General features: G+C 52.6%; 10 protein-coding genes across 10 annotated transcripts; 5 read left to right on the forward strand and 5 right to left on the reverse strand.

Moving 5' to 3' along the window:
* Nucleotides 1-272: 272 nt before the first annotated feature.
* Nucleotides 273-1,423, reverse strand: PV08_04405 (uncharacterized protein; the record flags this gene model as incomplete). The annotated part of the gene is made up of 3 exons (XM_016378753.1): nt 273-299; nt 349-1,325; nt 1,381-1,423. The coding sequence occupies 3 exons, from the start codon at nt 1,421-1,423 to the stop codon at nt 273-275; spliced, it is 1,047 nt and encodes a 348-aa protein (XP_016237430.1).
* A 713-nt stretch (nt 1,424-2,136) lies between these two features.
* On the forward strand, nt 2,137-5,352 carry PV08_04406 (uncharacterized protein; the record flags this gene model as incomplete). The annotated part of the gene is made up of 1 exon (XM_016378754.1): nt 2,137-5,352. One exon carries the CDS (start codon nt 2,137-2,139, stop codon nt 5,350-5,352), a length of 3,216 nt encoding a protein of 1,071 aa, XP_016237431.1.
* Nucleotides 5,353-5,827: 475 nt separating this feature from the next.
* On the reverse strand, nt 5,828-7,026 carry PV08_04407 (uncharacterized protein; the record flags this gene model as incomplete). The annotated part of the gene is made up of 3 exons (XM_016378755.1): nt 5,828-6,382; nt 6,588-6,732; nt 6,854-7,026. 3 exons carry the CDS (start codon nt 7,024-7,026, stop codon nt 5,828-5,830), a joined length of 873 nt encoding a protein of 290 aa, XP_016237432.1.
* A 1,589-nt stretch (nt 7,027-8,615) lies between these two features.
* PV08_04408 (uncharacterized protein) lies at nt 8,616-10,381 on the reverse strand (the record flags this gene model as incomplete). The annotated part of the gene is made up of 3 exons (XM_016378756.1): nt 8,616-9,725; nt 9,785-10,099; nt 10,139-10,381. The coding sequence occupies 3 exons, from the start codon at nt 10,379-10,381 to the stop codon at nt 8,616-8,618; spliced, it is 1,668 nt and encodes a 555-aa protein (XP_016237433.1).
* A 1,484-nt stretch (nt 10,382-11,865) lies between these two features.
* Nucleotides 11,866-13,250, forward strand: PV08_04409 (uncharacterized protein; the record flags this gene model as incomplete). The annotated part of the gene is made up of 3 exons (XM_016378757.1): nt 11,866-12,261; nt 12,331-12,887; nt 12,950-13,250. 3 exons carry the CDS (start codon nt 11,866-11,868, stop codon nt 13,248-13,250), a joined length of 1,254 nt encoding a protein of 417 aa, XP_016237434.1.
* Nucleotides 13,251-13,828: 578 nt separating this feature from the next.
* On the reverse strand, nt 13,829-15,646 carry PV08_04410 (uncharacterized protein; the record flags this gene model as incomplete). The annotated part of the gene is made up of 1 exon (XM_016378758.1): nt 13,829-15,646. One exon carries the CDS (start codon nt 15,644-15,646, stop codon nt 13,829-13,831), a length of 1,818 nt encoding a protein of 605 aa, XP_016237435.1.
* Nucleotides 15,647-16,253: 607 nt separating this feature from the next.
* On the forward strand, nt 16,254-18,233 carry PV08_04411 (uncharacterized protein; the record flags this gene model as incomplete). The annotated part of the gene is made up of 1 exon (XM_016378759.1): nt 16,254-18,233. The coding sequence occupies one exon, from the start codon at nt 16,254-16,256 to the stop codon at nt 18,231-18,233; it is 1,980 nt and encodes a 659-aa protein (XP_016237436.1).
* An 89-nt stretch (nt 18,234-18,322) lies between these two features.
* PV08_04412 (uncharacterized protein) lies at nt 18,323-19,621 on the reverse strand (the record flags this gene model as incomplete). The annotated part of the gene is made up of 1 exon (XM_016378760.1): nt 18,323-19,621. The coding sequence occupies one exon, from the start codon at nt 19,619-19,621 to the stop codon at nt 18,323-18,325; it is 1,299 nt and encodes a 432-aa protein (XP_016237437.1).
* A 2,076-nt stretch (nt 19,622-21,697) lies between these two features.
* Nucleotides 21,698-22,751, forward strand: PV08_04413 (uncharacterized protein; the record flags this gene model as incomplete). The annotated part of the gene is made up of 2 exons (XM_016378761.1): nt 21,698-21,809; nt 21,862-22,751. 2 exons carry the CDS (start codon nt 21,698-21,700, stop codon nt 22,749-22,751), a joined length of 1,002 nt encoding a protein of 333 aa, XP_016237438.1.
* A 577-nt stretch (nt 22,752-23,328) lies between these two features.
* On the forward strand, nt 23,329-24,633 carry PV08_04414 (uncharacterized protein; the record flags this gene model as incomplete). Its single annotated transcript, XM_016378762.1, has 1 exon — nt 23,329-24,633. One exon carries the CDS (start codon nt 23,329-23,331, stop codon nt 24,631-24,633), a length of 1,305 nt encoding a protein of 434 aa, XP_016237439.1.
* Between the last annotated feature and the right edge of the window lie 137 nt (nt 24,634-24,770).

Here is a 24,770-nt window from a genome sequence, read left to right on the forward strand (position 1 = left end):
GCGAGCATTATGTTACAGAGGCAAGGATTAGAAGTCATAATGCTCAGCACCCGCTTGTTGGGGGTCCATATTGCAGTAGGACTTCAGATGCCTGTGGAGAGACCGTGCTTCAGTTTCGAAGACAATCCCTTCCCTTGTAGAAACTCTTGGATACTCCCCTGTTCGTCCCCTCTATCGTAATCACATGAGTAGCATGTAGGTGCAACCGGACCACAAGCGACCCGGGTGATGTAGATAGAGACGAGTAATTTGGCCAGGCGAATATTGAGCATTCATGCGGCGAAAGAGCTGATGTAGTACTGTGCACTGTCAGCAAATGCATACAACAAACAAGCAGTCGAACTCTACCGTCAAACACGACTCATCTTCACTCCCATTTTCATCATTTGGCAGATAGACATACAACACCAACCCGCCCTCGTTGATGAAGCAAGCAATAACACGAGCACTCACCCTACCGACGCTGAGAACTCTTGACCAATCTTTGGCATCGATCCTGACCTTGGACCATCCCGCTTCGTTTTCGCCAGTCGGCCCGCCCAATTCCTTCATTCTGGTGCTTGGGTGGTCCCTTACACCCTGCGAACCATCTGGGAAATGTGCCGGATCTAATTCAGGGTTGGCTAGTCCGGTCCAACGGCTGGTAATATTCAGAGCGTCCGTCTTTACGGAGATCTTCAACGAACCATGCATATTCGCACTGAGTTCGAGGCGTGGACTCGTGTTTGCAGAGGCTTTGGTAGTGGCCAGGGCAAGCCTGGTGAATCTGTCAGATATAGTCTTGATCTGCGCCAACGGAGGCAGAAAGATGTTGACATCAGGTTCCTGAGTCCGGGGCTGATGGATCCTTTCCACCACCTCCATCGTGAGGACCTTGACTGGGATATCCTGGGTAATGACGGTCTCTCGTTCTCTGGCGCCGTTGGCTTGAGATAACCCACTTTCGGAAAAGTCGAAGGCGTCGCCCTCCTCGAAAGTCGAAGTCGACGGCGGCAGGGCAACGACATTAGTACCACCGGTGAATGTAGTAGTCACAATCGTCAATGACAGCATAGGAACGTTGTCCTTCTTGGTCAGTCGGATCTGAGTGGACGTCGCATTGTAGGCCGATTTGAGGGCCCTTGACAGTGCCTGAATAGGCACCTCGAGGTTGATGGTGTTCTTGGGGGATGCTGACTGGAGGATGTATGTCTCGAAGACCGTCTCGGGCTTCAGAACCGACCAGACCTGGCTCCCCTTGTCGGGGACGATAGTGAACTGCACATCATCGTCGTTCAGCCGGCACCAGGCAATCTGGCCCAGGGAGGCCAAAGAAGCGCAGAACTCTGGCACAGGTCAGACTGCGGGAGCGGCGGGCTGGTATCGGTCGGGGAGACTCACTGGCAAACAAGTTCACATTCTTAATCTGGCTCTTGAAACGCATTGCATTTCTGGCGGCGCATGAGAGATTGGATGTGTCGTATTCGATGGTGTTGGGAAGGGTTCAGGCCTTTTGCGATGGAGTCTGAGGGCGAGCACAGAGCGTGGAGTCTGGAGACTAGTAGATAGAACGTTAGTGACCCTCTACAACTCACAAAGAACGCGCCCCGTACTCCATATTCGCTGTCCAGCTAGACGAAACTAAGGCCAGATGTCGCGTCGTGCGGGAACGCGCCATGTTGATTTCACGCTCGATGGTTTGCTGGGATCTCGGGAATCTGTCCGGATCCCTGTCTAGTGAGTCGGGCAGGACGTAGGCGAACACCACCCATCACGTACAGTACAATTTTTACCGGGATTCTGGCAGGAGAATCCTGAAAAGCGACCTTGACCTCGGATTGACGTGCAGCCTGCGCCCATTGCATTTCTCCACCGGTTCTTAAACATCATAATCGTACTGTATTTCTTTCTCGTGAGACCCCTGTGGGCTCTCGTATTCAATCATGAGCTTTATTCTTAGACAGTCGCAGCCCTACTTCTTATGAGCACACCTGCACGCCCGCTCATCGATGCTCCCAGGTACGAGCAGGCGAGTGTCCCGCAAAGCCGGTTGCTTTTAGTTCCAGCATGCTGGACTTGCGTCTTTCCCTTGGTCGGCGCTTCTGGAGACACCAAGAGCATATGCGGGCAAGATAACTGCCCCGGCCTGCGCTAGAGATGTCTCTAACCACTCCTACCAAACCGAAATTCCCTCTCTTCGAACGCCCTGGTGATTCGCGGTCTCCGTCCAGGTCCCCTCGCAAGAAACCTCAGTTTGCAATCCGAGAACTCGATCCTCTTTTGGCGAATCTCTCGCCTGATTCTACCCTACGAGCTCTGAGGGCAACCGACACGATCCCCGGCGGAGGCTCCCAAGATGCCCTGGCTTCCAGCATCGGTGACGCCAGCCCTGCAGAGCGAGAAGTTGGCATCCGAGCCGCTTTTGCCGCCCAGAAGCTCCGCGAATGGAGGGATGAAGTGTCAAAGTGGACATGGCCAGGAACAAGAGAAAGAGCACTGGGGTTGGGATTCATAACTCCTCGAGGTGCCCAGGGCTTCAATCTAGACTATCGTGGCTTTTTGACGGTCACGCTAGCAGAGCACTACGAGGCTAGAATAGAGGAGATTAGGGACGGCCTGGATACCCTCGGGATTGAAGACATCAAAGATCATGTTCTGGAGGCCCATGTACCCGCGAAAGCGTCGCCCATGAGCCCTCCGTCCAGCGGAAGTCGAACGAGCTACGGCAGGATGCGAGACTTTACAGCGTTGGTGACGGCTACAGTTATCCAAGCACTTCCTGACCTGGCTAAACTCAACATGCTACTCGATAACTGGGATATACGGCTGAGAGTATTGAGGCAACTTCCGCGCTTCTATGAGGTCATGGACTCTACTACCTCAGAGGTTCAGCAGGCCTTCGATGAAATTCAAAACACCGATGCAGCGGCCAAATTGACGGAAGATATGATTGAACGTAAAAAGGTGGTTGTGGGGGCTCAGGTGGCCGAGCTAGGTCGACGAGTCGACCGACTTCTTGATATGCTGGAGGGGCACGATGATTCGCTTCCTCAAACGTGGATCGACCGGTTGGAAAAGATTGAGCTTGACTATGCCACATGGGTCGTAGAAGCCCAACAAGTTGTCCTGAGGAACAGCCTGGGAATGACACTAGGTAAAAGCCCTCGGCAAGGGCAGTTGGCTCCTAAAATGACTCTTCCTGGCTTGGACAGCGAGACGGCGCCATCTCCGAGGGAACAGCACACCGATGGCGCCGAGACACGTCCAGAGGTTGTTGAAGAGCTAAGGACAATAAACACCGAATCATCGTCACCCAGCAAAGGCGACAGATCGGTGAAACATAAACCTTCACTGAAGCTGAACTTATCAGCAGATCGAAACGGACACAGGAGAGAAATTTCCAAGGTCTCTATCGCAGACTCTACGATATCGGGATTTTCAGATCTGTCCAACGCCGAAATCATGGATGCTCGACAGACCAGCGTGCTCCCAAGCCCCAAGATCAACCTTGTAGACAATCCATTCCGAGCAAGTCGCGACGAGCTTACTTGGTTTGGCAACTCAACAGCAGCTCAGCAGGAGCTGGCTTTCAGACCTCCAATGCTTCAACGAGCTTCAACCGCTTCCGTCGAGGTGGTCCCAAAGGACCAGCTCAAACGTGTCGTGCTAAGGAGAAGTGCCAGCTGGGACATGTTGTCTGCAATGCCTGAATCGCCTGAAAGCACCCCTTCCAAGGCTCTGAGGCAGCTGACTGGAGCTGACTCACCACTGAAAGATACTGCAGTGGCCGAACTCGAAGGCTCTGAAGTTGTCCTAGATCCTCCGACTGCATCGACCTCGGAAGGCAATTCTCTTGCTTCGCCTTCTCTTGAAGTTGAACCACTCCAACTGAAGACTAAAGAGGCACCCCCAGGGCCACCGATAATGCCAGCCTTGCCACGGAGGTCAAGCAAGCGAAACACCCAAGATAGACTGAGCACATTTTCCACCTTGACACCTATATCCAGTAATAGCCCTGTGACGCCCGTGGACAATGTGCAGACTTTGAGCGACTCCACCTTGACCACATCCATCAAGGAGACCTCGCCGAATTCGGCGAAAAAGGTCGAGTCACTGGAGGATAAAATCCAAGACATACTGACAACTCTACCAACGAAAATTCGACTGGCCAAGGACGGAGACTATTCTGGCATCACGCAACCTTCGTCAACATCCTCGACACGATCTTCCACGCCCACAGCCGCACTGACTTTGTCTCCTGTCAAGGCTGAAACCTATACACCTAAGAGCGATGATTCCGGCATCAGGCTATACCATCTCACCCGGTCGGGCCAAGCCCGAGATGCACCTCCCGTCAAATTATTCGTGCGAAGCGTTGGGGACGGACAGCGTGTCATGGTTCGCGTTGGAGGTGGTTGGGCAGATTTAGGAGAGTATTTGAAAGAATACAGCTTGCACCACGGTAGCCGGTCCACAGCAGATGGCCGTCTAGAAGTCGCTAGTTTTCCCAGCAATGGACTTAGGGACGCCAATGCCGCCCACAACACGCAAGGCTCTCTTGCTAAGCGCAAGTCGAAGTCTCCTGCTTCGAGCCCGCAAACCGCAGACATATCCTCGCCTCCAGATCTGTCGAATCCGAGACTGCGTCCGTTGACGCGAGTGCGCTCTCCTGAACCTGAAAGAAGAGTTGTCAAGGACAAGGAAAGCTGGACGCCGCCTCCAGTACCTCCCATTCCTTCGTCATATTACTCCAAATCACCCACGACCACGACAGCCGCCAACCGGGACAGTGGTGCTCCTACCGTAGCCATTGGCCCTGCGCAATCACCCGATGGAAAAGGCACGGGCCCCAGCTCGAGAACTACCACAATACAGGCCCCGGGTGTCACGACCACCACCACCGTCACACCCGCAACGACAACGGCGACGAACTATACGCCTCTCGGTGGAGCCGGGCCAAAGACGAATCCACGACGAGCTGCCGCCTTTGCGACGGGCTCCGCTGCCGACAATGATGCATGGGTCGAGAATCTCGTCGGCAAAGCAAGGGCAGTCAGTGGAGGAAATGCAACAAACATCGGTCAAGGCCCGAGCATGACCACGACCACCACGACCACGACAACTACTTCTCTGGCTACCTCGAGTAACAACACGCCTACAACCCGCCGTGCATCCTCTTATATGAGCTTGACGCCGAACTCCAGCCCCGTCACGCTCTCGCCCAGCCCCAGCAATTCCTCTGCCGCCTCGTCCAGCGACTCGAAATCTCGTCGCGTCAGTCTCACAGGCCGGTCCAAGAGCCGAATGAGCCTGAGCGACATGAGCGGCATCCGGAGAGTTTTCTTACGAAAGAAGAGTGAGAACGTGAGGTGAAACAACAAACTGATACCATACAGACACTTCGTCAAAGTCTGGTTCTGCCGCCACCACCACGACCACGAGTATATGTTTGTTTTTTTTCTCGTTGTGGCGACCTGAGTCGCTGACGCGGTAACGTGGGAAGTCCTTGACGAGTTTTTGGGCCAACAGTACCTTACATAAATACATACCCACCTACAAGTACTCCGAATTCGCCTGCTTAAGAGCCTGAGACGCGTTGATGTTGGATGCGGCGTGAGAGGCTAGGTCGATACCTTCGTACCTACCTACTTCACCTTCTCCGCAGACACTCGTGTCAACCGACATACAGACAATACTTGCATTAAGTTAGCTAATCTAGTCTCATTGCCTGTTTCGAAATGTACTATGTATCTATATCTTCATACTATCCCGAGTGCTGTGGGTATTCCATGTTGTGAAGAGCGCGTGTATAACAAATGCATTGGGTATATGAACAAAGTCTGTCTTATTAGTCCAGAATGTAATATATCGAAGTCACTGGCAAAACGCTCACATCTGCATCCACGTCAGCGTTAACAATCACGTTTCCGTCCACGTTCACATTCCTGACGTGACGTGCATCTGCCCTGCGCTGGCCGTCACTAGTTATGGCGCTGAGATCCCTACCACCGGCGAGCGCACACGTGGTCGGAGTAGTGGTAGTGGTAGTGGTAGTGGTGGTAGTGTATCGTGCCATTGGGGCAGCTCTGGCCTTGGTCACCTCGTCCATCCCGTCATTTGACATTGTCGAATCCGTAGATTCATCTCTCAGCAGTGACAGTGAGAGTGGTCTTGGCCCTTTCCATCGGCCGAGTTCTCCGCCGACACCATGTCCGTTACGATCAGGAGACGACACAGGGGACTCTTCGGCCCTTTGCAAAGGCGAAAGCGAGAGCGAAAGCGGCGAGTTGTAGTCGTAGTCACAGTTGTAGTTGCTGCGCGTGAGTGGTGGTGGTGCTGCGCCGTCGTTGTAGGTGGTTGGGGAATGAGAATCACTTCTCGACCTCGGCGGATCATGATCATACTGTATATCGTCAGCACACGGCGACCCTCCCCCAGTGGGTGCAAAATTCAAATCGTGAACAAACACGGGGTCTGACGGCGTGGAGGTTGATCATTGCTTCATGGCCCACGACCAGGTACGCACAGGATAGATCAGCAGAGAGGGTGGTTATCGCCAACATGAACGACCAAAACAGTATAGATCAAAGGTGAGGTCGGTGGCTTACCTCGTCCATGAGATCCGATAGCCCCCGATGGTGGTCCTTCGATAGGAGATCCGGGCTCGTACGCAGGACTCTGCGCAAAGCCTGTACGAGACAGCGGTTCTGAGATTCCAGGTCCGCAATCTCTTTGCGGTTCTCAGCCAGAGCCCTAGATACAGTCAGCGGTCTGAGAAATCGATACGAAACTGCCAGAGTTTGAAGTAAAAACTGCGGAAAAGGAACCAAGGGGAGGAAAGGAGACAAGGAGGGTTGCTGCGGTTTGTTCTCACCTGTCAAGTCGAGCGCGCCTCCGTTCGCTAAAGGTACAGAGCGTGCCTTCCTGTCGACATTTCTGGCAACGTGGTGCGCCTGAGCATTTGGCTTTCTGCACCTGGCACCGCGTACAGGCGTGAGATACACGGGGAGGTTTTGGCGCACCGCGTCTCATATCGGCAGAGTCCATAGCGATGGCGATGGCGATGGCGATGGCGATTCGCTTCAGGAGAGAGTTCAAACTGAATCTGAACTCACACGCATATGCATACTGCGTGCACCAGAGAGGGGAGCGAACAAGAGGGCAAAGGCACAAAAATGCTGTTTTGACCTTGGAAGGGTCGCCTCCTAGACAACTGCCTGGGCGGTGGGTGTAGATAGCAACGTCTCGATGAAGAACACCACCATCATGACCGAGCGCCACTCTGTACTAAGCTTTCTAACCGCCACGATACGTACCGGGGACGCTGAACCAGAAATCCGACGGTAGCATGTTACCGGTGGGAGGGAAGGACCTTTGAAGAAATAAGTACACTCACTGGCTCATATTCCGATACAGGTGAACAATTTGACATACACGCTACGTTGACTAGTGTGGGCGCTGGTGACGGCTACATTCTCCCTCGGCTTTTTCTTCCACCACACTCCCAGGTTGGTGTTTCCATGGGTCTGTTTCGGTTGCAAGCTCCATCATGGATAAAAGACGGGTCACATGCTCAAATTGTGCCCGTGATCTGTATGATTGCTCGGTTCGTTCGTTGGTTGTCTTGGCGACCTTCTGGCAAAGACAGCCGTTGAGGAGAAAGTAGTCTGACTCGATCTCCTATAGATTTCTGGGGGCGGAGGAACCTTTTTTGTCGTGTTGCCGGAAAATGGTGCCGGCGAGCCGTAGTGTCCGAGTCTCACCCGCCGTGGATGTTTGGGGCATGATCGGTAAGCTGGGCTGCTCACAGGACCCCAGGATAAATACTTGTCTAGGGGCGTAGACCAGTAGGTGCTTCGCGCCATAGAGAGGGCATGGCTAGTGAGGCTGACGGGGACACATGACAGGCCAGGTAGGTGTTCGCTCAATTCAGTTCTGTTTTACCTTTGGCCCATTCGTTGTCCATTTGCCCCTTAAGATGTCCTACAGGCAGAAAGATCTTTGCTGTCATTTAGCTTTCGACTCTGGTATCAACTTCGAGGAGTCGAGACTTCCTCGGGCTCGTCATCTCATGATGAAGCGGTGAGCTGAGGTGCTTATTTGTGATAGAAGCTGCCAATTTCACGGGCTGGGAGTACAATTCCGAAACTCTATATGTCTTTGGGATGGTGTCGTTGTTGGGCAAATTGCATTGCGTGTGCACTCTGATACGCCTGGTACACCGCTAACGTTAGCCAAGCGCAAATTGATGTTACCATCAACTGTCGGCGGCCTCTTGTTCTTCTCTCGAAAACGGCCTTTTAGTACTGCAAGCTGAAGGTATGGCTGCGACTCTGAAGTAAGCCGAGAAGTTCCCCTTCCGAGATAAGTAAAGCGTTTCAAGGCCGAGAGATGGCTTTCTTTGGTCAGAAACCCGGTATTCTGACAGTAACAGACGGCGTCAAAAATTACCAGTAGCTTTCATGAGTGTTGGCATGTCAGGCAACTCGACAAGGCTTTCATGGGAGTTCGGGATGATGACCTCTCAAGCTTCATGATTGGGCGCGTTCGAGTATAGCATGTCGAAAGATGACAGAAGATTCCAGTCCGTAGCATCCAGTTGTAGAAAATCGGTAAACTAGTATACTTCGAATTAGCTAATTTCCAACCCAGTCGAGGTGACAATATCGACATTGATAGTCGATACATACCTCATCCGTAGAAGCAGGCTCGAACTGAAAGTTGTCAAAATTGAAACGCAAAGTCTCAGCTCCAGCCGCTTGCAATCCAGATCCACTTTGCTGGGTGCCATGGACAACTTCTTCAACTGCAGCATGATCCGCTTCCTTTGTTCTGCCCAATTGGACAACCCGAGAAGCCACATTTGAGACTTCCCTCGGCAGTGAGATGGACATCGCAGATGCTGTCAGAAATTCAACATAGCCGAAGTGACCAACACAAGCATCTAGAAGGCCAAGGTCGGTCGCGGCGGAGGGAATTGTTGGATGCTTGACTATATGAATGAAGAGGCTCACCATTGCATGGAGCGGATAGTAGAACGCCAAACATGAGGGTGTGTTTGCAGTTGCGTTGACAAGTCGAAGAGCTAGAATGATCTTTCGCGCGGCTTCGGCAGTGATGTCAGACGATAATGCAACTCGACCTTCGACAATGGCGTTGTAGCGAGTACCAGTGAATCGTGAAACCAACCATGGATAGAAGAAATGGCAATGTACAGCCATAATGCTGCTGTGGATACTAAAATGGAGGTACAAGATCTCGTGGACCTGCTTGGAAGAATGAGAAGACCGACCCAAAGCACTAATCTGGAGTTCTTCTGGTATTTCATTGAGTAGAAGATTCAATTCATCATGAAATTTCGTGACAGTCTGGATGAGCTCGTCGGCAGTCATAGAAAGTGCCTTAAGCGAAAGAAGTCGACGGCCAATGCCAGACTGAATTTTGGCAAGACGAATGATGATTCGGAAGCATGGGGAATGTGGTTGTATGGACGGATAGGCGTCGGGCGTGAAGATGTTGATATTCTCATCATCAATCGCCGACGCGCGGCAGCTGCTCTGGGAGAGGTACTTCTCTAGAGCATACAATGTCCACCATAAGTTGCTTCTTTCGAGCGCTTCTTTGGGACACCTCCCCCATGCTCTGTCTGGCTGACGATGGAGCCCCTTGGCTTGAGCGAGATGAACGGCGTTCGAGCACAAGAAATTCTTGAGACCGAGATGGCCCAAGGCTTCAGTATAGCATGACTGCGTTGCTGTCAGTGCAAGTTCTCAAAGGCCTGGGGTGTTTGTCAGCACTATGTTACCATCAGTACCAATGCTCGTATCGCTGTCAAGTTGGAAGGAGGGAGGAGAAGTTTGGTGAGCACCGATAATGCCATCTTGAAATAGCGTCCGGGATCTGCTTGGGCAATTGCAAAGGACACGGTAGAGTCCTCGGAGAGTATACTTCGAAGACCAGCCGCGTAAATGACATGGCGAAGGGCGTAAAAGGCGACATCGTCTCTTTGGGTTTGGCCACGATAATGGCCTCGGAGACGAGCTTCGAAAGCGGTCCGGTCAACGATCCCAAGCGAAGACTCCCAGCAATTACGATAGAATGCTTCAAGCTCAAATGTGAGCTACCGGTCAATAACGAGAAGAGCCTCGTATAAACTTACCATCGACGTATTCAAAAGCAATAGACTCATTAACTTCCGATGTACGTGACTCAGCAGGCAAGTCATTGTCGTAGGAGCTCTGAACAAGATCTCTTGTAAAGCGTTTCGCAGCTGCCGCAAAGTCTTTGTTGCCAGTGGCCTTCCATACCCACTTTGAGCCAGTCTCTGAACAGATTGAAGTCCACGACCAGGGTTCGTGGTATTCCCAGACTGCGTCTTCAGGAACGGTTTCGCCGTGCTCATTGATGCAGGTACGATCAGAAAAACCTCTATCAAAACCTGAGATTGGTTGAGTTGGGTGTGTCTGGTGTCCGCATTCACTGTCGCCAATTGCGGTTTCCAATTCTATATCGAGCGCTACCGCAGACTCACTGGTTGTAGATACGCGGGCATCGTGAGTCGTCCGCCTCCGACGCAGAGTTGCTGGCGGGTAGATGCATTCTTTTCCCAGTCTCAGGCAGTCTTTACAAGGGGCGTCTCCGTTACCTAATAAAGGTCAGTTTGATTTTGCGGAAACGGCGAGAGTCCAGTAGATCACATCTGACTTTCCTCTGTCGACAATTGCGACATGCGACAGTAACTCTATCCGTTCTCTGTCGAGGTGGTCGGCCAGACATCGTCAGAGGTCTAAGAGGGCCCAAAATATTATGTAGATTTCACGATCAAGGCCTGAAGGAGCCCCCTTTGGCGGCGAAGCAATAGAAGACTGTGAGGAGGGATCATACTGACGGAACAGATCGGATAAAACCATCCGAGATGTACTCGAGTGGTGTTGCAATTCCAATAGGCTACCTTGGTGAGGCAGGGTAGGAAGCGATGTGAGTTAGTTAGAGGCTTCTAGGCTGTGTCATAGGTACCAGATGTCTAAGAGTGCGCCCGGAGTGATTAAGGGCGTAATAGGGGTAAGCCCACTAATCTAGTCGCCGCGTTACCAGCCTAACTACCTAAACGTTAGAGGTAGAGCACCAAAACCCTCTGAGCTTTGAAGATGCCTAAATTCATATTGCATCAGATGCGCTGGCAGGCTTGCATCCAACCATTCACGCGCTCGAGCGTCGACTTTCTCTAGGTGCCTTCAATTTGCTCACCTCATCCGTTGCTACTCATTCCAATCTTTCTTGATGAAGCCGGTTGGGAAGGACGAGGTGATTGTCTCTCAGACCTGCCTGAAGATCACGGCTTTTTGGGCCTTGGGCAGTAGATTGAGCCTCATCAACGCCGGAGGTGAATCAGCATCAAGACGCCATACTCATACAATCTGATCAGCCGGCTGTCGTCGCCTTACACCCTTAACATCCGAAGATACACGAGGTAGTCCTGTAACCGTTGGATACACTATTGCCGCTATCAACGACGACCCCGGGGCCCTTTGCCTTAGCTGCCGCCAATGATGTTCGAACCAAAGTGTTCCTTACAGCAGCTTGTGCGTTGACCCGTTCCTTGCGCTGATGACAGAGCCGGACGGAGCTCTGGCAAGTTCCATGGTGGCTACGACCTCGGAACATACAGGTTCGGAGCAACCACAGGGTCAAGACGACTAGGCCGAGCAGGCCTTTTCATTGCACACACCAGTAAACGACGACAACGGCCTTCATGCTGACATATTAAGTGATCAAACATTGGGTATATAACCACCCCCGAAGTGGCTGTGTTCACTCTTCTTCGGACATCTCTCAGTTACTAGAAAGCCACAGCCTTTCGTTCGTGTGGACCAGTTTCTATCCAAAATGAGTTCTTTTGCCATCAAGAATGTTCGCATCTTCGACGGGGACAATGTGCTAGAAGATGCGGATGTCATCGTGAAAGATGGCATCATCGAGCAGGTCGGGCCTGACCTCAACCCAGGCGACCTGCCCAGCATCTCGACGCCAGGCTACACTTTACTCCCGGGCCTTATTGATGCACACTGCCACCCAGACCGCGAACTCAGGTTGCTAGAGCAGTCGTTCCGATTTGGCATAACCACAATCATGGACATGCATAATGTGCACGAAAATGCGGTGCAATTGAAGAGATGGGCACAAGCGAGAAAGGACGTTCCGGATGTGAAAAGCTGCCATTATGCCGCGACGATAAAGGGCGGCTGGCCAGCATGGGTGGAGATGAAGCTACCTGGTATTGAGGTAAGTACCTTGTAGTCATGATCGGTAGACCAGGCTGGAGGTGCCTGAGAACAAGCTGACTTTAGCCAGCCGGGACGTTTCGACAATTATCCGAATGTTAACAGCGAGGAAGCAGCAGAGGCTTACATCCAGAAAGCTGTAGAAGGCAAGTATGACTACATCAAACTGATGCACGAAGATGGGCGGGCTCTTGGTATTGCCGAGGGTCAAATTGAAAAACCTACAGAGGCGGTGCAAGAAGCCGTCGTTCGCGCAGCACATAAACGAGGTTTGAAGGTTGTTGGGCATGCCTTGTCACTTGAAGACACGCGTGAAATCCTAAGAGCTGGGGTTGACGGACTTGCTCACACGTTCTTCGACGAGCCCATGACGCCCGAGATCATCGAGCTTCACAGGCGCAACAATGTCTGGGTCAATCCAACACTGGCATGTGCAGGTGCTCTGACCGGCGAATCGTTAGACATATTCAAGCAATTCTCTGAAGACGACAGAGTCAAGAACAAATTGTCCACGGGGGACATCGAACTGATGCATCACTGCTTGCATTTGAAGGCCCCTGGCGCGAAGTGGGAATATGCCATTGACAGCGTCCGCCAGCTCAGAGCTGCCGGTACTGACATCATTTGGTAAGATGCCTTTGTACATTCAGTCTGATCCTTTGACTCTTAGCTAATACTTGACCACACAGTGGCTCCGATGCAGCGGCCGGAGCCCCAGGGTCCGTCTTCGGTGCCAATCTACACATCGAGATGTATCTGCTCGTGATGAAAGCAGGGCTGCCTGCACAAGAAGTCCTGAGAGGTGCGACCAGCTTGACGGCCGACCTGTTCGGGTGGAATGACAGAGGCAGGATCGCAGAGGGTCTGAAGGCCGACTTGCTTCTCGTCGAAGGGAACCCCTTGAGCAACATTACAGACACGCTGAACATCAGAGCAATATGGCGAGACGGTGTCAAATTTGAGGGTCACCAGGGCTTCCCTCAACACTAGGTATCTACAGTAGATAGGCAATGCATGTTTTGACACACGGCTCTTATTTGTCCCGTACTTCAAATGCATCTTTCTCCCCACTGATGGTCGACTGCAGATGCCTAGGTCTTCCCTCCCTTGGCTATTCTGCCTGAGTCAACAAAGAGATTGAGCGTGACTTCGGCCTTGTAGAAGTCGGATGCAACACCACATCCGAAGCTTTGTTTGCTTCTCAGCACTAAATCCTAAATATTTGTCTTCGGAATGTTGAGCAAGTCAGGGGGTGGAGTCACATTGCTCGGCCCGAAGCTCAGGGATTTGGGGGACTACTCGTACGGCACGTACAGCTTCGGATGTTAAGCAGTAGCTCGGAAGTAACAAAACCAACATGACTATTTCGCCATTCGGCCTCATGCTGACTATTGCAGATCCGGAGCCCGGGCCCACAATGGGAAGTCAGCTGATACCATTGCTGTCGGTACGGGCTTACAATGGAGAATTTCACGTTCAGGGTACATACATAGACAGAGACGAGGGGCTGAGAGCTATTCGGGAACCATTCGAGCGGTCTAAAAACTTGACAGTTCGAACATGCCCCTTCAATCCCAGGGTCCCCGAACATCTCGGCACACTATACCAGGGGCAGGCAATGTGCCGTTGGCGAAGAAGTTTTTCAGAATCCCTTGTGCGCAGGCACCGGAGTTCCCGGTACCGCAACAATGTCCAGGGACGTCCTGGGTCAGCAGGACGCTTCCTTCGTGCTTTTCAGACATCTTGACGGCGTTGCGGACCGGCGTGACAGGGTCTGCGGTGTTGCCGATGAAGAGCAACGGACTCGCTCGCGGGTCATAGTCGCTGAGATTCGAACCAAAAGGCCCCGTGAACCGATTTCTGGGCGCCGGTCGGACCGACGCAGGCCAGTGCACGCAGTGCATGGTTATCTCCGCCCACAGAGGTCCGACGATACGTGACTGAGACTGCAGTAGCTTGACACGCTCCGTGAACCTTTCTTTAGAAAGCGATGTGATGTCGTCGCCGTCACCACACAATACAGAGACGCTTGCCTCAAGCTGCCACGCGTAGCCCGGCACGTATGGTTCGGACACGGGACCTATCTGGCGTCCAGGGAGCGGGTGAATTGACTGCCAGGGTGTTATGGAGGGCACGAAATCACCGGATGACGCATTATGAAACGTCTCTGCGAAATCGAAAAGAGAAAAGGTTCCCTGTGCATCCCCGTCCATCAGTACACGTAGACTGGCAGCCAACCTTGGCCAGTAGTCGCTCGGAAAGTACAGGGCCAAGTGGATGCTGGCTTTGAGCAGGTGGTAGGTGATCATGGCCAGGTTCCCGTTCAGCAGGACTGGCATTGGGTCGTCGATCAAGCCAAAGAGGAAGGCTTCGACCTTGGTTTGAATGTCGACGTGATGTGTGGCGGTTGCATCGAACAGGGCGCATTTGGGGCCCGCCTCGAAGCAGTATTCAAAGAACTTTGTCCACGTTTGGTTGTTGTCCTGCAAATTGGTCGTCCATCCTGTTGCGGCATAATCATCTGCATCGACGACGCCGTCCAGGACCATTCGGCCGATTCGCTCGGGGAACATGGACGCGAACGTATTCCCAAGGTATGTCCCGTAGCTCAAGCCCCAGTAGTTGAGTAGTGGGACGTGTCGGTCCTCGTCTCGAAGAGGGATCTGGCTGTTTGATGGAGATGTCGCTTTCGAACTCCTGAGCTTCTTTGACAGATGAATGTCGACTTGGTCGATTATCTCCACCATATCACGCACCACGAGAGCAGTGCTGACGAATTGGTGCATGTTGGTGCCGTCGCCAAAGTCACCATTCCGTGCTTCAGAGCACAGTTGGCCAAGTCCTTTGTCGATGTTCCATTTGGCGTTGAACGCCTGATGATCTGACACTATATCCCCAACGTCTAGGGCGAGTGCCTCCACAGCAGTCCGATAAATGTCATATGTAAAACATGCCGTGGAGGGGGTCGAGAACTTCATTCCCCGGGGATCAAATGAGAGAATCTCAAAATGCTTGTGGGAGTCGACCACGCTTTGGAGTGATCTCGCTGAACTCAAGAGAATGTCGACTCCAGATCCGCCGGGGCCACCTGGATTGATTATGATTGTGCCGCCAAATGACTCGTCGGATACATCGACGACGGCCGGGAGGCGTACAATCGCAATGGAGACTCGATTTGGATTGGACCGGTTGGTCCAGTCAAGAGGGACCTCCAACCTGGCGCATTCGAAGCTCCCGTAGCATTGGACGTACTTCAACTCCGTAGAAGGCTGCACAAGTGTCCAGTCGAAGTAGTCATCTGAAGTATCGTGAGGGACGGTTGTGGCTAGGGATGCGACGATATGGGCGCAAAGAGCCACTCTGAGGACAGTGAAACTAAGCAGCATTGTACCAGCCAACCAGACATATGATCCAAATTCTTGACACCTATCCGATGTGAGTTCCGCTGCAAGCTATCGAGGGTGTCTTCAACAAGACGACCTTGGAACGAGGTGGGAATTTTACAAAAGTACCCGGCGAGTATAAGAAGCGAAGTCAAGGCGAACTACGTTTTCACCCGCAAAATCGTGGCCCGTTGAGGAAGTTCAAGGGCTCTAGTAAATAGGTACATCACACATACAAGTAGCGACGCTCCTCTTGAGACAGTGTCTTATATATGCAAGGTAGTACTTGTAGGCAACACAGTAACTCGTGTCTGAAATACGAATACGAGAGTTGGGGCTCCGTAAATGGCGCTGCTTTAATTTTGCATTGCTGGTGGTTAAAGTGGCTGCATGATCGATGACGGAGCGACGCGTTCTTTAGCGCTGGTACTGCCAGTGTAGGGAGTACGAGCACTAGAACATCCCACTGACAGTGAGCTGATACCTGCGAATCGTCTGGACCAAAGAATACACGCTGGCATGACCAGGCGCGAACTTCAAAACGGCACAATGAGGGTGGCATAACGAACATGCTGGCCACCAAGTTGCATCTCATCACCGTGGATAGACAATGTCGTCCTCTCAGCCCTTCCAACCGTCCTCTCCATTAGCAAGCGGCAAGAGAAGGAAGTCTCGCTTTACATACAAGCAACTTCACTTGCTCAGCCAGTCTTCAACTAGCTGCCCATTGAGGGTCATCGCTTTAATCGACTATGACGCCTTTTACGCTCAGTGTGAAATGGTACGGTTAGGTGTCGCTGAGTCTCAACCTCTAGCTGTTCAACAATGGCAGGGTCTGATTGCCATAAACTATCCAGCGCGCGACTATGGGCTGAGCCGACACGTCACCATCACTGAGGCGAAATCAAAGTGTCCAGAGATTGTAGTCCAGCATGTTGCTACCTGGAGAGAAGGCGACACCAAGTGGGCTTATCGAGACGATGCCGCCAGCCATATTCAAACCGACAAGGTATCTCTGGACCCGTATCGGCTCGAATCTAGAAAGTCTCTGGCTCTGGTTAAAGAGATACTACCGCCACCCCCTGTGCAGAAGGTTGAAAAGGCCAGCATCGACGAGGTCTTTCTCGACCTGTCTGCGCAGATCCATCAGATACTTCTCGAAAGATATCCCGAACTCAAGTATGCGCCGTACGATGACCCCACCGAACACCTGCCATTGCCGCCATCGACTGCGTTGGACTGGCAAGCCGATGCTCTTGTAGATCTCGACTCGGCAGAAACTGAAGATGACGATCCAGACTGGGACGATGTTGCCATGAATATTGGGTCGGAGATCGTACGTGGTGTGCGTGCCGCCATCCGCGAGAAGCTCAAATACACTTGCTCAGCCGGCATTGCGCGCAACAAGATGATGGCGAAACTGGGTGCCGGATACCGAAAACCTAATCAGCAGACAATCGTGCGGAATCGGGCAGTGCAACATTTCCTATCGGGCTTCAAGTTTACCAAGATTCGTAACTTGGGTGGGAAACTCGGTGAGCAAGTGGTGGACACGTTCAACACCGACGAGGTCACAGAACTTCTCAAGATCCCCATTGAACAGCTCAAGTCAAAGCTAGGAGAAGAGACAGGCACGTGGCTCTATGGGATCATTCGGGGCGAAGACCATAGCGAAGTCAGCTCTAGAACACAAATCAAGTCGATGTTGTCAGCAAAATCCTTCAGGCCGAGCATCAACACGACGGACCAAGCGAACAAATGGCTGCGTATCTTCGCTGCAGACATATACTCTCGTCTCGTTGAGGAAGGCGTGCTAGAGAACAAGCGGAGACCGAAGACGATAACTTTACACCATCGTCAAGGCGGACAAACGAAATCCAAGCAATTGCCCATTCCCTCGGGCAAGAAGATCGACGAGACCATCTTGTTCGAGCTTGCAAAGACACTACTTGGACAAGTCATCATGGAAGGTCGGGCATGGCCTTGCGCCAACCTCTCGCTCAGCGTCGGAGGTTTCGAAGAAGGCGTGGCGGGAAACAAGGGTATCGACACCTTTCTCCTCAAAGGCGAAGAAGCCAAAGCTGCCATCGATACACCGCCTCGGAGTAATACCACTACACCCAACCTCGAACATTCTCGGCCACAAAAGCGTCGAAGAGTAAATGACGGTCCTAACATTACCCGCTTCTTTGCCAGGGGTGAAAGCACAGAGGAGGCCAACGAATCCGCCGAGGAAGATATGATAGCGCAGGAGCATCAGCTTGAAGAAACCGAAGATAGCAACGAGGTACGGCGCGACGAAGGACCCGATCGACGCCTCGCACCCGCTATGCACGAACGGGACATCGCAACCTACTTCTGTCAACAATGCCAGAAGCCGATCAACGAATCCGACCGTGGCGAGCATGAAGATTGGCATTTTGCTAAACAGCTCCAGGCCCAAGAAGCGCCCATCGTGTCAGAACCAACGAACAGCCGTCCTCCTGGATCTGTGCAGACGAGTAGAACGAAACGAGGAGGGACAGGGTCAAGTAGTCGAGGTCGAGGTTCAAAACCACAAAAGGGTCAAAGTAGACTCGCTTTTGGATAGTCTCACTTTGATCTTTTTTTGCGTACTTTGTACCGTGTCGGGAATGTCTTTATGTTTTGATTCATTTTAATAATAAAACCAGAACCACCCTATAAGCCCTGGTCTTTGTACTCCTTGTTAAACGCTCTCCCAATAACCATCCTCCGAATCTCACTTGTACCCGCGCCTATCTCGTACAGCTTGGCGTCCCTCAGTAACCTTCCGGCGGGGATCTCGTTGACGTAGCCGTTGCCGCCCATCAACTGTATGGCGTCGAGGCCGCATTCGGTGGCGCGTTCGGCGGCGTACAAGATGGCGCCGGCGCAATCCTGGGTCCGCACCTCCCCTTCCTCGTCGACCTTCCGGGCCGTCTCGTACGTGTAGGCCCTGCTGGCCTGCAACTTGGTGTACATGTCGGCCAGCTTCCCCTGGACCAGCTGGTTGTGGGCGATGGGCACGTCGAACTGTTTCCGCTGGTGCGTGTACGGCAGCACGAGGTCCAGGCAGGCCTGCATGATGCCCAGCGGGCCCGCGCTGAGGACGAGTCTCTCGAGGTCGAGGCCCTCCATGAGCACGGTGACGCCCCTGTTGACCTCGCCGAGGACGTTCTCCGGGGGCACAAAGACGTCCTCGAAGACCAGCTCGCCCGTGTTGGAGCCGCGCATGCCGAGCTTGTCCAGCTTCCGCGCGACGCTGAACCCGGCAAAGCCCCTTTCGACGATGAACGCCGTGATGCCCTTGCTCTTCTTCTCGGGCTCGGTCTTGGCGTAGACGACGATGTAGTCGGCGTCGGGCCCGTTGGTGATCCACATCTTGGTCCCGTTCAGCTTGTACCCTCCTCCGTCCACGGGCCGGGCGGTCGTCTTCATGCTCACCACGTCGCTGCCGGCCGAGTGTTCCGACATGGCGAGCGCGCCGACCTTGTCGCCCGAGATCAGGCCAGGGAGGATGCGCTCTTTCTGCTCCTTGCTGCCGTTCAGGCACAGCTGGTTCACGCAAAGCTGCGAGTGCGCCGCGTACGAGAGCCCGATCGACGCCGACGCCCGGCTGAGCTCCTCGAGAATCACGCAGTGTGCCTGGTATCCCATGGCGAGCCCGCCGTACTCTTCGTCGGCCGTCGGGCCCAGGAACCCGGCCTCGCCTAGCTTTTTCCACATCTCGTCGGGGAACTCGTTGACCGAGTCCGTTCGGGCTGCGATCTCTTCGGGGATCTCGCGCCGCGTGAACTCTTGGACGCGTTCGCGGAGTTCGTAGAGGTCTTCCCTAGACGGAGGCGTGAAGCCGCTGGGGTGCTTTGATTTCGACGTCGACGCTGATCTGACGGCGGTGTGAGGGCAGAGAAGTCGAGGGGCATGGCGCGCGAGGTGTGTCGCCGGGCGGGCTATTCGAGGGAGGAGGGAGGATACCATTTTCGAGATGGTATATAAGGAATGGTCTATCAGAGAGAGATGACAAGTGCACACCTGGTGCGAATGGCATAAAAGCAAGAGAATGAATCTCTCTGTGCTCGTGGAGTTGTCGCACTCCCGCACTGCCTCGTGCCCTCCGCAAAGTCGATGTCAAATGCCGCTTGTAGCCGCAGCGGGCCGCGGTGCCAAACCAGGTGTTTACCGAGGATGCATTGATGATGTGCCCCAACTGTGGGATTAATACTTCGTAGAAGACACAACGTTGCTCAAAGGTGTTTGATAGTGTATTTTTTTAAGTGAATTATCAAGAGGCTCTTCTCGGCTGCCAGAGATAGTCTGGATACTATTATATACAGACTGCATGTGTCTACCGAGAAAGAAACGACACCCCTATCAACGATGAAATCAAATGCCACAACAGGCCTATTTTGGATGACTCCCAGGAACTTCATGATTGCACAAATCAGCCTGGGGGTTATCTCTTTGAAGTAGTGGTCACCTTAACCTGCCACCACCTGTTGCCAGAAGAGACCACATCCCGGCGTCTTCCTCTACGGTTCTATGGCGGACATTTTGGCGACAAGCCAACCCAGACGGTTCGAGCACCTCCAAGTATTCTTCCAAGAGCCTTTGTGATATTAGCTTTCAGGTTCAACGGTCTTCGTTTAACCAAGGTTTGTATGTTGTCGTGATACTCCCTTGGGCTCAATTTGGGATACAGAAGAACTGTGTAAAGAATGACCAGGTCTTGTGGATTGCGAATATCACGTTTGCAATCACACAAAGTTGTAGGTCGCAGAATCTGTAACGCAACAGCAGCGATGACTATGCAGTAGAAACGGAAGAGTCGAGCGAGATAGAAGCCTAGTAATTCAGAGGTCAGTACAGATAGCATTGATGTGTGAAGTCTGCATCCGCTCCTTGTAACTCAACAAGCACAAACTTTTCGACTTCATTTCCAGACATCTCTCTGATACAAATGGAGTACACAAAGCACACCGAAAGACATCCAAAGAGAGTTGCAACTGGGATAATCGTGTTGATCGAGCCTCAACGTTACTCGTAGAGCCGTAGTCGATCTCCCGGTCCAGTGACATTAGGGCGAAATATTGTTCCGATCCGAGAGACAATACGACTGCCCCGACGAAAAAATTCCAATCTCCATCTGGGCCTGGACGGAAATCGACCATCTCAACGCAAATGCCATCGAAATCGAAGTGGACGACGCAATCTCTGATCTGATGGCAACTGTCGGTCTGTTCACGCTACACAGTCCATTCTCCACAGAGAGAAATCCCTCGCCATGGGGTCTGTCCCACTGACGCCAACATACATACAGTACATCCGCATTAATTTTGGTGGACATGGAGTTTTCTGAAGCCTGCAGTCGAAGTCCTCCACAGACACTGCTGACCGTTATCCCATGCATTCGATCCTGACCTTGCCCAATGGACAACAACGTCATGGCGTCACATTGCATCTCGAGAATGCCATCTTTTAGGAGGCCCCAGCAAGGTACTGAAGCTAGAAAGCATGTGCTCTTTTATCTGCAGCCACCCGGCGAAAAACTCGCGCTACTGAGAAGCTAGCACAGACATCGAGGTACCATGTACCTATCGTAGCCTCTCAACACCTTTGCCACCTCTGTATGTGCCGTTTGCTAGGCCACTCTTTGGATCCACCTTCACCGGCAATCGCTGTTCTTCGTCTCGCCTCTTGGACTGCGATGGCGTCGTTATGCATATGTTTCACGGCTTTGTCCAATCAGTCTAATGCTGTACTCTTGTCTAGATGTCAAGAAGGGGCAGCAGAGCCTGACACGGGATCTTACAACTGGTAGGTCTTCTCTCGACCTTGATTCTGGTCAGAGCGGCAACGCTCGAGCACCCACCAAATTTCAACTCCAATCTAATGCAAGTTGCTGCGCCTCCTACGTATATATCTATCTGGGCCATCATTACTATTTCGCCAGATGTATATACATCCTACGAAACCTCCCGATCGCGCCATTGTACAGTCACGATTTACAAATAGACCTTTCCCAGAACACGCTATTCTACCACAATAGACTTCATCATGGCACCAGTCGCTATTACTCCTCCTCCTGTGGAGGTGAAGGCTCGCCCTGGTCTTCAGCGCGCCAACACTGCTAATATGGGCACCAAGAGAAAGATTATCTGCTTCTCAGGTAAGTTTCAATCAAGTGACAGACGGGGACTGTTTTTTAATTGGAGTTGCAGACTTCGACGGAACGATTTTCATGCAAGACACTGGTCACACGTTGTTTGACAATTTCGGCTGTGGCCCAGAACGACGAGAAGTCCTTGCTCGTCAGATGGAATCTGGAGAGCGAACTTTCCGGGAAGTCTCAGATGAACTGTACGCCTCTCTGGACGTCCCCTTCGAGGACGGTTTCGAGGTCATGAAGACGGCTCTGGACATCGACCCCGACTTCCAAACCTTTCACGAGTTTTGCGTCAACAACAGCATTCCCTTCAACGTTATCTCGGCCGGACTGAAACCTGTTCTGCGCAAGGTTCTCGATCATTTCATCGGAGAAGACATGAGCAAGCACATCGATATTGTGGCCAACGACGCAAAGATTGCCGAAGACGGTAGCAAATGGGAAGCTGTCTGGAGACACGACAACGACCTCGGCCACGATAAGGCCCAGTCAATCAACGAATACAGAGAGATGGCCGCGATGCAAAGCGACAACGGCACGATACCGTTGATTGTGTTTATCGGAGACGGTGTTTCCGATCTTCCAGCGGCACGAGAAGCCGACGTACTCTTTGCTCGTCGTGGTCTCAAGCTGGAGGAGTACTGCGTCGAGCACAACCTGCCTTACATCCCCTTCGACACGTTTGCCGACATCCAGAGGGAAGTCATCAAGATTGCCAAGATCGATGATGAGAAGACACACGGAAGAGGCCTGCCGGCGACATTTAACCCTCGTGCCAACATGTGGAGACGGGCCAGCAGCAAGGCATCGGTCCCTCTTTTCGCGGCGCTCAGCCCGTCCAAGGAGGAAAAGGCTTTCATGTGGCCCGAGACTTTTACCAGCAAACCAACGACTGTGTCTGATGCGGATGCTGCGAAGGCTGCTGTTGCCGCGCCAGTTGCTTGATTGGGTGGTCTCTCCGTTCAAGCAGTTTTGCCTCTTCCCAGCGGCACACTGTGTTCGATTTTTGATACGACTCGAAACCAATACAATAGCGAAAGGCGTTCAGGAAGCAGCATTGGAGGGTCGTTTTATTATGATTACATCTACAACGTGACAGCGAAAGATCCCTGATAGAAGCAGCTACCTAGATAGAGAGAGTGATACCACTTTTGCCTAGAAATCGGAGCCAGAGATCGGAATACATCAAATGTCAGTCTTTTGAAGTTACAATAGTCACTTACCTTCACATCGCCCAACTCGGGAAATTCACGATTTTTCCCGCATAAAAATACACCATCTGAATTGTAAGTGAATACCATCTATCTACAGTGGTTTTCTAGATTCTCCATATGATTGATTAGCACAACTTACTACGCTTGGAGAAAGCATCCGAGACGAGTAGAGTGATTGGGAACCAAAAAAGCCAAGTCCAGTGTGCAAGTCCGAGAAGACACCCACGAATACCTAGTAGTTGGCCCTCAGGTGGGCAAGGAGATCTATCTGTCTGTCTGTCTGTTTGTCTGCCTTTCTGTCCGTCTGCATGCCGCAACGATCTCTCCAACCTCCGTTGACGGTCCCGGCGTCGTTCGTGGCCAAGAAATCTCAGATTCTATCACTTCTCACACGGCCCGGGGACGACTACAGCGACAAGTCGCCCAAGGGGACAGTCGACCATCAGATCCGAGGACTCATAGATGAGATCAACGCCTACGACGGCCTCGTGACGACGAGCAGTTGTGCAGGTCGCGTGGCCGTGTTTGTCGAGGGGCCGAAAGCGACGGTGACGGAGGAACCCGGAGAGGAAGTGGAAGATGGCCTTGGAACGGGGAAAGATTCGAAGCAGACGACACCAGGACCCGGAGACTCTGCGACTGCGACGACAACGACAACGACAACAACAACGACATCGGCATCACCCGGAGGCAAAGGTGGTGGGAGTTGGCTATATGTCTCGCATGATCCTATCGGACCGTTAGGCCAAGTCCGTGAAAGTGATGATCACAGCGGCCACGCGAGCGAAGAACCTTCATCATCGAATTCTCCGCCGCGAGGAGATTTCACGACTCTGTTCAATTTGACGTCGATGTCCACATCCAACACGCATTCCACGCCACTACCACTACCACTCAACAACGACGACGACCACACGAGGCCGACGTTAAGATCGAAGTCGAAATCGAAAAGTCCCAGACTCATCCATCTCACGTTCTCGCCTCTGATATTACACATCCACTGCGCCACTCTGCGGCACGCACGCCCCGTCGTGGCCGCCGCCATCAACTCTGGGTTTCGCGAGAGTGGCGTACAGAGTCTCCGGGTCCTGGACGATCCCGAACACGGCGTGATGGTCGCGGTGCGTACGGCCGGGTTGGCATTTGAGACTGTTGTTGGTGTTGTCGTTTCTCCCCCTGACGCCGCAAGAAGCGACGAGGACGAGAACGAGAACGCGAACGCGAACGAGAACGCACCCGGTGGACCAACCGGTGAAAACGCCACATCGAATCAACCGTCAACGTCGACGTCGACGATGACTATGATGCAAAGTATCGTCAGCGAAGACTACCTTGCCATGTGCGCGGGGATGGTCAACGAGCGGTTCAGATGGAACGAAGAGCGAAGAGAGAGATTTCGAACCGAATTGAAGCGAGCAATGGCGAAGGAGGGGTTCGAATGCGGATCAGGATCCGGATCGACACCTGCGTCGTCAGGGGAGCCCAGGGCGTGGGAAGACAAAGAGGCGCGACGCAGGAGGAAGAGAGAGGAAGGGCTAGAGAGATCGAGACGGAAGAGGGAGCTGCCACGAGTAGAGAAAGAAACCTGGAGACCCGAATCACCGATACTCTAAGAGTGTCGCCAGGTGATTGATGATGATCGAGACGGTGCGTGACGACAATAAATATATCCTCAACATTGCGATGATGGAAGGGCCTTGGTCGGACCCGGAGAGGTCAACAATGTTCATACAAGTCGTTTGAGGCACCT

This window comes from Exophiala spinifera (genome assembly GCF_000836115.1).
Source record: "Exophiala spinifera strain CBS 89968 unplaced genomic scaffold supercont1.3, whole genome shotgun sequence".
Lineage (NCBI taxonomy): Eukaryota > Fungi > Ascomycota > Eurotiomycetes > Chaetothyriales > Herpotrichiellaceae > Exophiala > Exophiala spinifera.